Genomic DNA, 12,489 nt, shown 5'->3' with positions numbered 1-12,489 from the left:
AAGAGGGCTCATTCTAACGAAAATGAAAATTTCTAGTGCCCTTTTTAAGTGACCAAAAAAATCAGAGGGCACCTAGGCCCCCTCCCACGCTCTTTTTTTCTCCAAAGTCAACGGATAAAAATTTTGAGATAGCTATTTTGTTCCGCATAGTCAAAAACCATAATAACTATGTCTTTGGGAATGACTTACTCCCCCACAGTCCCTTGGGGAGGGGCTGCAAGTTATAAACTTCGGCCAGTGTTTACATATAATAATGGTTATTCGAAAGTGTACAGCATTTTCAGGGGATTTTGCTTTGGCTTTGGGGGTGGGGTTGAGGGGAAGGAACTACGTGGGAGGATCTTTCCTTGGAGAAATATGTCATGGGGGAACAGAAATTCAATAAAAGGGGCGCAGGATTTTTTAAAATTACTATAAAAAAAACAATGAAAAAATAAACATGGAAAAGTTTGTTCAATTGAAAGTAAGGAGTAACATTGAAACTTAAAACGAACAGAGATTATTACGCATATGAAGGGTTTTAAAAATACTTTAGCATAAAGAACGAGGTATTTATGAGGAGATAAATACCTCGGTCTTTATGCTATAGTATTTTTAGTAATTTCAACTATTTATTCTACGACCATTCGATTCAGTGGTCATTCTTAAAGAATTGGGACAAAACTTAAGATTTAGTGTAAAGAGCGAGGTATTAACGAAGGGAGAAACCCCCTCATATACATAATAAAAATTTAAGAATATAAAAGTTTGTTACGTAAGCTAATTCTTAAGTTACGTATATTTTTTACTAATAAAAACATTCGTTAAAAATTAAAATTTATAGTTGCCTTTTTATGTAACCGAAAAATTGCAAGGCAACTAGGCTTTCCCCACCCCTTATTTCTCAAAATCGTCTGATCAAAACTAAGAGAAAGCCATTTAGCCAAAAAAGGAATTAATATACAAGTTTCATTTTAATAATTTATGTGTGGAGAGCCAAAATCAAAAATGCATGAATTCAAAAACGTTCAGAAATTACATAAAAAAAACTAGTTTTTATCTAACCGAAAGTAAGGAGCGACATTAAAACTTAAAACGAACATAAATTACTCCGTATATGAAATGGGTCGTCCCCTCTGCAATCCCTCACTCTTTACGCTAAAGTTTGACTCTTTGCAACAATTCTGCTTTTTAAAACAATTAAAAGCTTTAGCGTAAAGAGCGAGGGATTACGGAGGGGACAGCCCATTTCATATACGGAGTAATTTCTGTTCGTTTTAAGTTTTAATGTCGCTCCTTGCTTTCTGTTAAAAAAAACTAGTTTTTTTTATGCAATAGGCACAAAAAGCACTTTTCGGCTCTTTTTGTCTTGATAACCTGCTGTATATAGCAGAAGCTACAAAACATTAACAACGTGATCGTTAGCTCTGTCATATTTGAAAACTGAGCTTCAGGTTTGAATCTTCTTCATGCTATTAAAAAGATAAAATGAAATTTAGTATGCCAGGTCATCATTATTTGCTTCTGATATTTAAAGAAAAATATTAAAAATGGAAAGTTGATAGGCCTAGGCTATTTAGGTTAATTCCTCTTGATATAGGCTAGTGACTTTCCAGAAGGACTCATGCTAGAACAAAAAGAACTTTGGTAAAATTGTAGTTGATTGACTTCTTGTTATCTTAGAAAGGGGTTAGGTTAGGAAAATGAAACTCAAGGATGGGTCTACAGGCTAAATTATGTCCTGGGAAGGTATTTTGAAGTACCTACCTCCACTCCTTCTCCCTCTAGAGGGCCCCAACCTTTGGTGACCTTCAAAAATATGTGTGTTACAAAAGTGAAATTGTGGAAAATAGATCTTCTGCTTGAATGAAGTAAAACAAATTATTTTCAGCTTCACAACTTTGCTCAATCCCAATTTACAATGTTTTAAAGATAGGCTATGCATTTACATTCCCTAAATTAAAAATTAACAAAACATTGATGTGGCTGAGAATTCTACTGAAATAGGCCTAGGAGGAATTGCATTTTCAGAACTAAAGGCAGAGAAAAAACAACTGGTAACTGAAAATTAAGGTAAAATGTTGTTTAGTCAAAATTTCAATTGGTATAGACCTGTCATGTAGGCAAATTTAAAATACCTTCCCCAGGCATAATTAGCCTGTAGACCCATCCCTGAAAGTTTCATTTTCTTAGCCTAACCCCTTTCAGAGATAGCAAGAAGTCACTCAACTAGAATTTTACCAGAATCTTTTTGGAAATTCCAAAAACAACTAAAAAAATTATAAGAGAACTTCATTTTTAGATTTCCAATTTTGTGCTGTTTTATGATTAAGGTTGCAGATATTAGTGTACAGTTGCTAAGAACAAAACATTTGAATATTCTAAAAACAACTTAAAAATGATAGAAAACTTATTTACATGATTCCTTAAAAGTGTTTCTCTCTACTGGGCCCCACATCTTCCCTCTAATTTGCAAATATGTAGCCCTAATTGTATGTTTTCTATTCATTATCCATTTTTTGACTGCAGGGGTGTAATTTGCTATAAGGCAAGGGGTCAATTGCCCCACCCCCAAAAAACAGACCCCAGTTGCCACCCCTCCCCCCCATCTGAAATTTAGAATAGTGCTTATATATTATCCAAAAAAAACACAAGAGGTGATGTTAATCATAATGAAATATACCAAAATATGATGATAATATAATAGGCTGGCTACTTTAGAAACAAAATTATGGAAACTACAACAGAGAATTAGCCTATTGAAAGCAGGCCACCCAGAATGTATTATATCAAAAACCTCTGTAAATGTATTATAAAGAAAAAATGGACACAACAAAGAGAAGTGACTGAATAGATGGGAAATATCCAATTTGGACTATATCTTAGCGCACTAGGGAGAGGGTAAAGTATTTGGACAGTGTAAAGTTAGAAAACAATTATTACTTCATAATATGCAGAATAATTGGTAAATAGCACATTAGTCATCAGACATGCTATACTCTGCCCTCCTGCCCCATAATATGCAAGTATATTAGCCCAAATTTGTTTCTAAAGCATTTTATTTTTATCATACTTAGTTATATTTCATTAGAATTGAGTGTTAGAGAAACAGGCTCTACTCAGATGAAGAATATTAGATCAGGGCTATATTATACAAGTACAGCACCCAAAACTCAATGACAAATAAGATGGTAACATTAGACTCCCTTAGTTTGTGCACCTTTTCAATACATTACTCTGACAATGGACCCCTCGCCCTGATAGCCTATTGTGCCCTGATAACATAGCTTATTAGTTTATTGTTGTTTCCATTGATTAATCTGTTGAAAAGTGTGCAATACTGTATAGAATCAAGATATCCAGCTTAGCCTGAGTTTTTGTACTGATTAATGGATAAAATATGCTGTTATAAATGGATTGAAACTGGGAATAATAATGAAAAAAACATGATATTCTGATTAATGAAATTTGCTGCATATTTAAAAATAAGAATAGCATTGTTTTAGCCTTTTTTCAAGTTTGATTGTCTATATATTTACATAGGACCATCAAGGGGTGTGGGTGAATAGTCACAAATGCAACTTTATATCATAAAAAAGAGCATAGAATTGGCAATCTAAAAATTCTCTCTTTTTGTTCTAAATTGTCTGCTGCTGAAGAGTCTGTTTTGTAGTTTAAAACTTAAAAATATTAATGTCTTCCACTGTTGAAAAATATTATTTTTTTTTTGTCAAGAAAACCCATAATTAAGAGGTCTGACTTCTCTCAGCCCTTTTCCACTGTTCTAGAATATCAACAATCATAAAAAAGAGCATAGAATTGGCAATCTAAAAATTGTCTCTTTTTGTTTGAAAATGTCTGCTGCTGAAGAATCTGTTCTGTAGTTTAAAACTTAAAAATATTATTGTCTTCCACTTTTGAAAATATTTTTTTTTGTCAAGAAAATCCCTATTTAAGAGGTCTTATCTCTCTCAGCCCTTGTCCTTTCTCTCTTTGTACTAGATATATTGAACTATTGAAAGTGCTTGTTATTCACATGTCTTGTTGAAGCTATTTGGATTCCTGAAATTAGATTTTCCAGGTGTGTAGTTGAGTTCAATAATCTTTGTGTAGGTCTAGTATGCTAGACTTTTAACTGGTTTTGTTGCTTGTCCTGCTTCACTCTACTGGAAGGGTAGATACACCTCTTCATTTTCACTGAAGCTCCTATAGTGATCATTCAACATCCCTAACCATATTCCAAAGATATCTGCATGCTGAAAAATAAAAATGATGCTAGTAATAATGCTATCTGTTTTGGATCCAAGCAGAAAAATCATGTGAAAAGAAACAATTAAAGATACCATCAAATAATTTAGGGGTTTTCAGTTAGAAGCAGAAATTTATTGGCCTCTTGTATTCTGATCCTTTGGATTACATACTGCTTGCTTGACAATTACTTGAATCCTTTTTGCTACCACCCTTTTGTATGAGGGCTATGTGGGCTGAGCACCAATATGCAAGATACACTTTTCATATTTGGATTTCTCAAAAAGGTGAGTGAGCAGCAATAGTGAACTGTTCAACATTCAGTTCTTTCAGAAACCCTGGTTGCACACCATCAAGTCCAACTGATGTATTTGAGTTCAATTGGTGACCAGGATAATGTACATGGCTTTTACTGCCTTTAATTTATCATTGACATTTTCATGCCATTCATTTATGGTATTTTTGGGCACTAAGTTTGTATTTGAAACTTTTGATATGTGCTAAGAAATAGAAGAAGTTCGAACAGACCCAGAATATCTTCCATTTACTAAATATGATGCTGCTAGTGATTATTATAGAAGCTCTTAACACTGAAGAAGACTCACAGAATGGCATAAAAAAGACAGATGCTAAGTCTCCCAGTTTTGAAAACAAATGAGTTGCAATTGACAAAAATGCTACAAGCCATCAAACTTCTGATGGCCTCTAGCAACACTTTTTGTTATGTCAATGTTGCAAGAGTGATAGCTTTCATACAATAAAGTTTTTTTTAGCAAGTTATTTTTTCTAATTAAACCCTTTTTGATTAGGGGTCATTCTTAAAGAATTGGAACAAAATTTGAACGTTAGTGTAAAGAGTGAGGTATTGACAAGGGGCAAACCCCCCTCAAATATGTAATAATTTCTGTTTGTTTTAAGTTTTAATGTTGCTCCTTTTCTTTCAGTTGGAAAAACATGTTTTTTACTTAATAAAACTAAAGATTGCCATCTAGTAGTATCTAGGGTTCATTTGAAGCTGAAATCTGGGAAGGGTAACTACCTCCCAGGAAATTATGATGTTGGTTGACTCCAGGATGAGAATTTAAGCAAAACTTTCCAGGAGCAGTTGAATACTAACCTTGAATTTGTGACAAGAAACTTGAAAAACGATTTATGATTTTGCTGATGGTGACTTAGGGAAGAAAGTTAGGAATCCAGCAAGGAAAATTGGTGGAAAGACTATGTTTAATAGAGATGAGAAGGGGCTTGTACAAGAATTATTTGAGTGATATATCATATGAAAACAAAAGGAATATAAAGAAAGTAGAGAAAGCATTAAAATATGAACTTTGAATATCTTAAGTGGAGGCCATGGATAGATTTGCTGAGGATCTGGAAGATGTAGCTAGATGGCAGAACAGTAAAATATTGTACTGGCATGTTAGTAAATTGAGAGAGAGTTGTCAATCCAGACTTGTCCCAGTTAAAGATAGAAACGAAGCCATAATTAGTGATAAGGAAAGAGTTAAAGAGAGATGGCAAAACATTTTTAGAATGTGATAAACCTATATAGAGTTGCAGGAAAAGATATAGAGGAAAATGAAAAGTTTGTGATACCTTGGATGTGAAGTAAGATTTGCTTTGTGAGGAAGGGGACATAAATTACAGTTATCCAGGCATTTCTCCTCAAAGCGGTAACGTGCCCATTTTCTGACCAACCATGTTGCTAGCCTCTGGAACAAATTGCTGCCAAAACCACAAACAGCTTTAAGAACCATCTCAACAATGAATGGTCAACAAAAGAATGGAAGTATAACTGGGAAGAACTTGAATCAGCAACATCAAACCACTTGTCAAGTGTACATATTCAGCTACGTGTCATGTAGTATCGACTCTGGAGTTTCTACAAGGAAAAATCCTTCAATTGCTCCAAGCTGCAATTTAAGGTAATGCTAAAAGGATTAAAACATAATACAGCTCCAGGTGCCAATAGTGTGGTAAATGAGTTTCTTAAACATGGTGGGTGGTTCTGAGGTAAGAAATAAGATACTGAAGATTATGAATATGGTTTTTGAAAAGGGGGAAGAACCCTTTGATTTTAGGAAAACTTAATTAAACCACTTTATAAGAAAGGTGATAAGAGTGAGTGTTGTAATTATTGAGGCATTAGTCTGGTGTCTGTAGGTAGCAAATTATTTGATAATATGATACATTTTAGACTTAGAGATGCTGTAGGTAAAGTTTTTAGAGATAAAAGCTACCGTTTTAGAAAAGATTGAGGAAGTGCTGACCAAATTTTCACTTTTAGTTTAATAATTGAGAAGTGCCTGAGTTGTCAAACACCGTTGATTCTCAGTTTTATAGATTATGAGCAAGCATTCAATTCTGTTGATAGGAGAGCCTTAGCAAAAATCGTATACTTGTATGTATATCTGACAAATATATTAAAGGGATTAGTGATATGTACAGGAATAACATTTCTATCCGCCCTTTATATGGATCATTTTGATGGACTTTGTTTTAAGGAGCAAAGGAAAGGCAGTGGGAGACCACAGAATCAAAAGGGGAAAAATTCTCCTGGACTTAGATATGCTGATGATTTAAGCATCCTAGATGAAAGTGTGAGCAAAATGAATGAACTTTTAGAGGTTTTGCAAGTTCAGGGTGCTAAAATAGGTTTGAAAATTAATGTTAAGAAGACTAAGTCACTAAGGCATGGGATAAGTGAAGATGAAAAGATAATGCCGGGTAACAAAAAGATTGATCAGGTGGGCAGCTTCTCTTACCTTGGTAGTATTATTTGTAAAGATGGTGAGAGCAGTGAAGATGTTAAAAAATAGTTTTTTCACAGTTAAAAAAAGTTGGGAAGAATAGGAAGATAATTCTGCAGACCAAGATTGGAAGGTACAGTGATGACAGTGGTAATATATGGCTCTGAAGCATGGGCACTATGAAAAGAGGATGAAGATTTGTTGGATGTTTCTCAGAGAAATAGCCTACGGATTTTTCTGAGTACTCAGTTGACTTACCTTATTTCAAACAGTTGGCTGTATGTACAATGTGGTTCAATCCTGCTTTCTAGGGCTATAATGAAAGAAAGGTTGAGATGGCTAGGGCACATTCTGCAGATGAAGGATGACAGATTGCTGAAGATTGTCTTTTTCAGCAAACCATGTAAGGTTAAATGGAAAGCAGGTCGTCCTTTGTGGAGATGTCATAAGGAAAGATTTAAAGGAAATCCGAACTTCCTTTGAGGGTGTAAAGAGGGAGGCTTTAAATAGATTGGGGTGGAGGAGGATCATGCATAGCTGTGTTGGCCTCAGGCGGCTTGGTGCTGTGGTGAGTTTTTAGCAGCGGTAGTAGTAGTAGCTCTTATAATGTTCTTCATAAAACTGGTGGAAGACTTGTTAAATGGCAAACAAATATGGATGTTTTTCCAATTGATAACTCTAGACATGTACAGTTTACTGTAGTTACTATTAGCTGAAGGTGGATGAAATAATTTGCAGCAAAAGCACTAAATTCATCTTATTTGATCAAATCTTGCCATTTCCTTTCTGGCATTTTTGCATTTAGAACTGTTTGATCATATAATGATTTAAAAAATGCCATTAAAATCAGATTTTTTTAGTGGGAGCCTTTTCTGCAATTAGGCGGTGCTTCCTGCAATCATCCAATGTTGGGATGGTGTTTGGGCTCCATCTCCACCAAACAGTCAGAATGGGAAGTGCTATTGACCTTGATTTTTTTTTGTTTAAGCTGAATATGCATTGTCATTTTCCTTGAATTTTGACTGCACAACAAATTTTGTTGAGACCATAAGCTCTTCAGTTGTTGTTCTAGCCTCTTCAAATAATGTCCAACCATGTTTATATTCCAATTAACCATGCCTGCAATTGCAAATCTTGTCACTTTACATTATTTTATTTCTAACTTTTTACATTAGATAAGTAAAGGTCAGTGGCATTCTTTACCTATTTAAAAGCTGTCACAAAAATACTAGCTCAGTTTCAAATAGCTAACAAAGCAAAGATTAGCAATACCAATGAAAGTGAATACTGCAGACCAGTTTTGGTACCTGTGACTGAACATCATTTGTACTAAAATCATTGCACTGGTAATGATCATTCACACTTTCCAAGACTGGTCTGTGACATCAAACACCATTGTTGGCTTTCAAATGTCCTGATCTCTTCTCTGTTGATAAAATTGAACTTATACAGTTTTTATGTGAGATTGTATTGCCCAATTTCTTTATATTTGCTAACTTTAGCTGCTTAAGTTTGGAGGGCTGTAAAAGTCCAAGTAAAAAAGAAGACGTTGGCAGAAACAAATTAAATTGGACCCCGCCCCCCTTGAAATTAAAGATTATTGTAAAACATGAAAAATCAGCACATGTGAATGGGATTGTCTCTCTTTTCAACTTTCTTGTTTTTTATGTTTACCCTGTAATTCATTTTTTTTTGGAAGATTTACTGACTTATGATGAAATACAGCAAGTTCTTCTTTGTACTGTCAGATTCTTTGTACTGTTGTATCAATTTGGTCAACCATTTCGTGTCAACGAACAGTATGTATGGAACAACCCGGCTGAATAGTAACCGAAACTCTAAAAAATGGAACTTTGATACTTATAGATATATCGAAAGGATTAGATTTTTGTGCTGATTTCAAGTATATAAGTTCCATTAAGTTTAGTCTTACCCATTAAAGGTTACTAGCCTGAAAAAATTGCTTTATTTTCGAAAAGAGGGGGAAACACTCCCTAAGAGTCATAGAATCTGAATGAAAATCACACCATCAGATTCAGCATATCAAAGAACCCTTCTGAAGAGGCGGGTGTTGGGGTAGGAGGCGACAACTTTTTCAAATGTCTTCCCTTGGATAAAATATTGAGTCTTCTCGGTCCAGCCACCTTCACTTTCTTAGACCTGCCATGTACATGACACTCACTCTGACACTGTTCTTGTTTTTCTCTTGGACAGACCCAGGAAAATACTCTCCTTCATAAACAACTTTAACAAAATCTCCTGTAGAAACACTGTCGAAAATCTCTTCCTCTTTCTCACTTTCATCTTCTGATTCACCTAGTTTCATCGAGTCATCACTATCAGCATCAAGAATCATTTTTTTGTCATTATTTCCTTCTGAATCCATAAATAGCTTTTATGTTGTCTAGTCTTTTTTTGCTTTTCCTGCTCTTTCAACAATCCCAAGTTTTCCTCTAGCCCTGCCACCCCATGCTTTCTTATCTTTTATTTTGGCTTCTTGTTCTTCAATCTTTCTTTCCACAGGAGTATCAGTAAGAATCTTTCTAGAGCCTTTTTTCTTGCCTCTGCCACTCAGTTCACGCGGCTTGGCTTTAGGGTATGGCTGAAGAGATACGGGGAGGCTTTCACCATTACGAGATGGAAGACCCCCAGGGGTCTTCCCTGGGTTGGACTGCATCCAGTTGTCCATAGCCTTGTTGTATTGGCATTTGAAGGGAAAATACACGCAAATGTCCAGTGGCTGTAACCTGTGGCTGCAATGAGGTGGTATTGTTAGTAAAGTGATACCAGACTCTTTCGCAAACTGCACAACAACAAGAGATGCAATCTCGTATATTGTCATGGTCTTCCCAGGGTTGGACAGCTTGCATCCATGTCCCACTACATACCACTTGTCCTTGTCCCAGTATATACCATGCGACCTCTACTTGCAAATTGTGTCTGATTTTTTTTTACTGTTGCATATTGTTCCACCAGATGGCTACATAATATGGCCTAGTGTTTTAGCTCTCATTCGCTATCTTACACACAGTTTCTTCACACCGTTACAAAATAAAGCACAAAAAACTACTGTCCAAATATTTTTTCGGGGTATAGCCGAAACTTTGAAGTCGATTTTCTCAAAAACGAAAATAGCAAATTGCCTAAATGATAGAACTGTCATGTCCGCCATTGAATGAACTATACTAGGTGGCTTTATTGGATTTTTTAAAGAACGCTAGATGGCAGATAAGTACCGTGTCCCACCTTATACCTTGTCCCTGTATATACCACTTTCTCGTGCTTCAATGATTTATTTCTCGAATTATTTCTCGTGCTTCAATGACTTACCCAGGTTTGCCAATAGGTAGATCCATCCATGCAACAAGGGCTTTGCTTCTTGCTGATGTCAAGAAGTGAATGTCAGCTGCCTGTGGGAGCATTGTTGCAAATAAGCTGTGATTTAACCATATAATTCTTGCAAGATTCTTCAACGCTACTGCTCTGCTGCACATATTGTTTATAGCGCTGTTTTGGGGAATAATTTCTCGTGCAGACTTTCAAGCAACCAGATCACACTGTGATTGTTTTTCAAAATATATCTTTCGCCTCCCACCCTGGACCCCAAACTCGTTTGTATCCCGACGCTATAATATAACTGATCCATGTTCTGCCACTGCAACAAATAATATGAATTTTTAGAAGTATTGTTTGTATATTTTTTATTCCTATTTAATTCGAAATGAATCTTTCAGATATTCATTACAAATTGCTAAGATAATGACCTATGAGAAAGTTAAAGATGTAAAGTATTTTTTTACGGAAGAGCAATGGACCAGAATGGGTGAATATGAGAGGAATATGTGCCGAAATCAGCTAGAGTTCTACAAGTTTAAGAAGCTGAAACTTGGTGAGTTGTTAGAATTTATTTTTTAAAACTCGGTTTTAATTTAATCTATTTTTTTTTAATTGAAATCTACTTGTGTTTGACAATTTTTCTGTGGGTGCTAAAAAATTTGATATCAAGCATAAATTATAATAGCCTGAAAGGAAGCATAACTATGACAAGAATTCTATAATTCTTTTAGAGGTGTGGTTATACCAGGAAACGGGTCGAAATTCTCCTGAAGACATTTCCCAGAATTTTAATTATTATACATTGGTTAGAGGTCTTATATGTATTTGTTCATTAATTTCCCTTTTACTAAAAATTTCTTCTAGTATATAATATACAAATCCCTTCACTAATATGTATGTAGCAACTTCTGGCATTTTTCTCTCATCATTGTTGCCTTAGTATTACTAGCAAGAAAAACAAAATAAATAAACATATCTCCTCGGGCTGAGGAGCTATGTTAAAAATTTTCAAAAGAGTGATGCAATTTTTTACATTCCCCTAAAGATCTTTTGTGTCATAGAACGTCAACCAGTGCTCCTTAGTATGGCTACAATATGTTTTTAAGCAGAGGAAAAATAGATTACGATTTGATTACAATTTACTTACGCAAGGTGGAATTTCTTGCAAACATTTAATTAGTCAAACGTATTCTTGTGCTGTAGGATACTTGGTAACGGTTCTCCTACCATTTGGCGAAATACAAGCCCCAAATAAGGAACTTCCAGGATAAGACGGGAGGTCTACCTCGATTGGACATACTCTTGTATTAGCGATTTTTAATCCATTTGTCTAAATTTTAAAAGTAATGATTTTAACATTTAAAAACTAGGTGTGCCTGACAACACTTTGAAAGTTCACAATTTTTGGAAAGCAAGCAGCTTTAAATGAAATTAGCTTTAAAGAATAAATTTCTCCCGCCGGCTCTCTACCCCTCTTATATGGGTATATATGTGCCCATAAATTAGTCATCCACAACTTTAACGTTGAAGCGTCAACCCTTTCTTTTGTGTCGCTTCGATAATGCGCTGGTACATATTTATGATGGAAGGGGATTCCATGATTTAGGTTCTCTGAACGCCTTTTAGCTAATTCTACTCTCAAATTTCTCAAAACTTCAAGAAAATAGGCTCTTGTGAGAGTTTTTCAGCCTTCCGAAAAGTCTCCATGTAAAACTCTTAAAAGGTTGCTAATATGCGTAAAAATCAAGTTTATTTATTTTAGTATAAATATTTTAGTATGAGAAAAACTGTCAATATATAATAAAGCTATTTTTGTATAATACATAAAATATATTATAATTTTATGGGAAATAAAGCATATATATATATAATATAGTGTGTGTTTGTGTGCTCATTTTTTCCTTTGCTTTGAAAAACGGCTGAACTAATGAAGCTAGAAGAAATGGGAAAGCCATATATGCCAGAATATTAACTGAAAGCCGTCAGCTTTGCTTTGAAAAAGGGCTGAACTGGTAAAGCTAGAAGCCAAGAGTAATTTTAAGGTTTTGTGTTAAAACTTTTTTAGTAGGAAAAAAGCTAAAGAAATCAAGACAGGAATGTGAAAATCGATGCAGAATGTTTCTCGAATAGTGTCTCTCTAACTTAGGCTGTTTGAGGTAATATTCGAGGTATATAT

General features: G+C 34.9%; 1 protein-coding gene across 5 annotated transcripts in view; it reads left to right on the top strand.

Moving 5' to 3' along the window:
* Positions 1-1,379: 1,379 nt before the first annotated feature.
* LOC136038592 (histone-lysine N-methyltransferase PRDM9-like) overlaps positions 1,380-12,489 on the top strand; it is a 206,651-nt gene continuing 195,541 nt past the window's right edge. For 3 of the 5 annotated variants that reach the window (XM_065721794.1, XM_065721792.1, XM_065721797.1), the window contains exons 1-2: positions 1,380-1,433; positions 10,712-10,866. In XM_065721794.1, the coding sequence (XP_065577866.1) occupies positions 10,737-10,866 (130 nt within the window). In that variant the 5' untranslated portion in view covers positions 1,380-1,433; positions 10,712-10,736. Of the gene's footprint in view, positions 1,487-10,711; positions 10,867-12,489 lie in introns of those variants that run through there. The other 2 variants (XM_065721793.1, XM_065721795.1) reach the window with 2 other exon arrangements.

The sequence above is a fragment of the Artemia franciscana genome, chromosome 18 (assembly GCF_032884065.1).
Source record: "Artemia franciscana chromosome 18, ASM3288406v1, whole genome shotgun sequence".
NCBI lineage: Eukaryota > Metazoa > Arthropoda > Branchiopoda > Anostraca > Artemiidae > Artemia > Artemia franciscana.
Note: the sequence above shows the minus strand (reverse complement) of the source record. Positions and strands in the feature narration are given on the sequence as shown.